This window comes from Penaeus japonicus, unplaced genomic scaffold (genome assembly GCF_977035675.1).
Source record: "Penaeus japonicus unplaced genomic scaffold, GWHDUDI00000001_assembly GWHDUDI00000040, whole genome shotgun sequence".
NCBI lineage: Eukaryota > Metazoa > Arthropoda > Malacostraca > Decapoda > Penaeidae > Penaeus > Penaeus japonicus.
The window spans coordinates 4,112,739-4,115,238 of record NW_028234442.1 but is presented as its reverse complement, the minus strand read 5'-3'; the positions used below and the strand labels follow the sequence as shown (position 1 = coordinate 4,115,238).

Genomic DNA, 2,500 nt, shown 5'->3' with positions numbered 1-2,500 from the left:
AGCTCTCGCCTGGCCCATCGGCATTGGTTAAGCATACAATACAAATGTGCTATATTTCAACTTCAAAATACAACCCAAACAAATATTCCATCACACCACATACTATATAAAAGCCACAAACTAGCATACAATCTGTCACTTCAGTGTTGGACACAGGCTTATAAAACCACACAACACAAATAACAAGAAGTTCTAAAGGAATCTGGACAAAGAAAGCCAACACAATTACAAGAAATTCTCTAGATTTCGAGTCATAGCGGCCGTCTTCTAACCACTATATGGTATGCCGGGTCTTTGGTATACTTTCCGGTGCTCTGGTCTCGAGTTCTCAATCTGCTCTGCTATATATTCCCAAAGGACTATCTAAATAACAAGCCACCCCAACAAAACAAAGAGAAAAAAGGATGTTATACCCACAAAACAACAACCCAAAACATAACATAACAAACTCAGCAAAGGGAAACAAAACACACAAACACACACACACCTCTTCGAAGTTGCCCTGACAGTACTTCTGCGCCTGAGGGATGTGGAATATCTCATCTATAAAGGGCTTTGGCTGCACCGTGTACACTGCCACGAAGAAGACATAAGTGACAGCCGTGAAAGTGCCCGTGACAAGGGGAAATATGAAGGAAGGCTGCGTCACTCCGCCTCCCATGGTGACCGTGAAAGGGTTGCTGGGCTCGAGCTCTGGGCCGCTCGCTCTTGTTCTCCTTCTTGCCCTTTTGGGATATTATTAGCTTTTCGCCTTTTCTCTCTTTATTCTCTCTCTTTTTTTTTTCTTTTTCTTTGGTCATCTTGTTGGTTTGGGTTCTTGTTTGTTAATCGGTTTTTCGTTTTTATTTTTATTTTTTCGTTTGTGTTTGTTTTGTTGTTTTTCTGTTTCTCTGAATGCTTTATTCTTTTTTGTTGTTTTTTCTTGTTTATTCTAAACTTGCAGTTGTATTGGTCAGTTCTATTTCCTTTTTTCTCCATATTACTTCACTGTTAATATTATTGTTTATTTCATGGGCGGAGTTGCTAATTTATTGTTAATTGTTATGTGGAGTAATATAGGTATTAAATATTACAGCGACAAATTTATACGGTCTCCCAAGTCAGCATTTAGATTAATAAATCAATACATAAAACAAAAAAATATCATCACCACCATAAAAATATGTGATAATCCCAAGCAATTCGTCCTCAATGAATGACCGGAATGTATGAAAACTTCAACGTAAACAAAACCACGTGACAACTTGACTGTCGTCAGAATATTATTATTTTGGTATGGGATAGTCTGTTTACTTGTCACATTTTGTAATATTTGGAAATGTTTTCTTTTGTATTAGAGCGTGGTTTTGCTCTAACAGTGATTCTACAGGTGTTTTTAGAGAGTTGATCCTGGTAATTTAGTGAATTCCTTCGTATTTCATTGATTTATATGTGTAATTATTGAAATGTCTTTTGGTATAATACTATATTACTTCTAGCAATTGCACTTTAGAAGTCAGTAGCTTTTTGATGTTTTGATATCCGAGAAAACAATTTAGCAGAAAATAACTCAATTCAACAGTATACATTATCTATCCAAAAAACTTCTCTTAATCTAGGCTAAGTTCATATAGCTCAGTCCTAACTTAAGAAAATCTAAAATGAAATAATGTACAGGAAATAGCGTTGCAAAATGTGTATTAATCTAATCCAGCCCATACCAATCGAACCTAACCTAACCAATCCTAGCCTAACCTAACCAATTCTAACCTAAACTAACCTATCTTAACCTAACCTAACCAATCCTAGCCTAACCTAACCAATCCTAGCCTAACCTAACCAATTCTAACCTAAACTAACCAATCTTAACCTAAACTAACCAATCCTAACCTAACCGAACCTAACCCAACCCAACTTAACTTACCCTTTCCTTGTCTAAATTTAGCCAATCCAAAGAAGATTACCACAATGAGCCATGCCATTGTGTAGACAATCTGATTTAACCTCTAAAGACCACAACTCCTCAGCCCATCCACGACCCAACTGCTAATAACTCCCAAATTTTAAAGGTTTACGAGGGACAAATTTGGTAATTTTTGTTTGAAGAGCTTGGTTTTACACACATGGAAATTTATGCTTTATGTAGCTATGTTAACTTATTATCCACTAGTGTGACATTCACGTTTATAAGTACTCGAAGTTTATCAATCAAAATTGCAAACTTGCAGAAAACATCAAATATGATGGCATGACATATATTCATCATAATCGATATATGAATAAATTATGTATTCATATGTACAAAATGAAATATGATATCTCTGTTACAGTGGGGCATAACTTCTATTGCTACCAAATTGCTAAATGATTTTTAATGTACTTTATTACAGGAAGTGTTCAAATAAGTTCAATCCTTTTTATTAATTCCTTAAATAACAATTAAGAGAGATTTTTCAATTCAGTTTATTCTTTGATTTACCACCCTAGCTAACTATACCGGAATTGGCAAGGTAGAGAAGTA

At 35.2% G+C, this 2,500-nt stretch overlaps 2 protein-coding genes across 5 annotated transcripts in view; one reads left to right on the top strand and one right to left on the bottom strand.

Annotated features, from left to right (window-relative positions):
* The window catches only part of Alg10 (alpha-1,2-glucosyltransferase Alg10), an 11,273-nt gene extending 10,612 nt beyond the window's left edge, over nucleotides 1-661 (bottom strand). Inside the window, exon 1 of the mRNA XM_043015721.2 lies at nucleotides 488-661. Coding sequence (XP_042871655.2) covers nucleotides 488-661 — 174 coding nt within the window. The remainder of the gene's footprint in view (nucleotides 1-487) is intronic.
* LOC122252984 (EKC/KEOPS complex subunit Tprkb) overlaps nucleotides 533-2,500 on the top strand; it is a 5,455-nt gene continuing 3,487 nt past the window's right edge. The window contains exon 1 of one of the 4 annotated variants that reach the window (XM_043015726.2): nucleotides 533-662. The gene's annotated coding sequence lies outside the window, so the exon portion shown is untranslated. Of the gene's footprint in view, nucleotides 663-1,136; nucleotides 1,393-2,500 lie in introns of those variants that run through there. The other 3 variants (XM_043015722.2, XM_043015723.2, XM_043015725.2) reach the window with 3 other exon arrangements.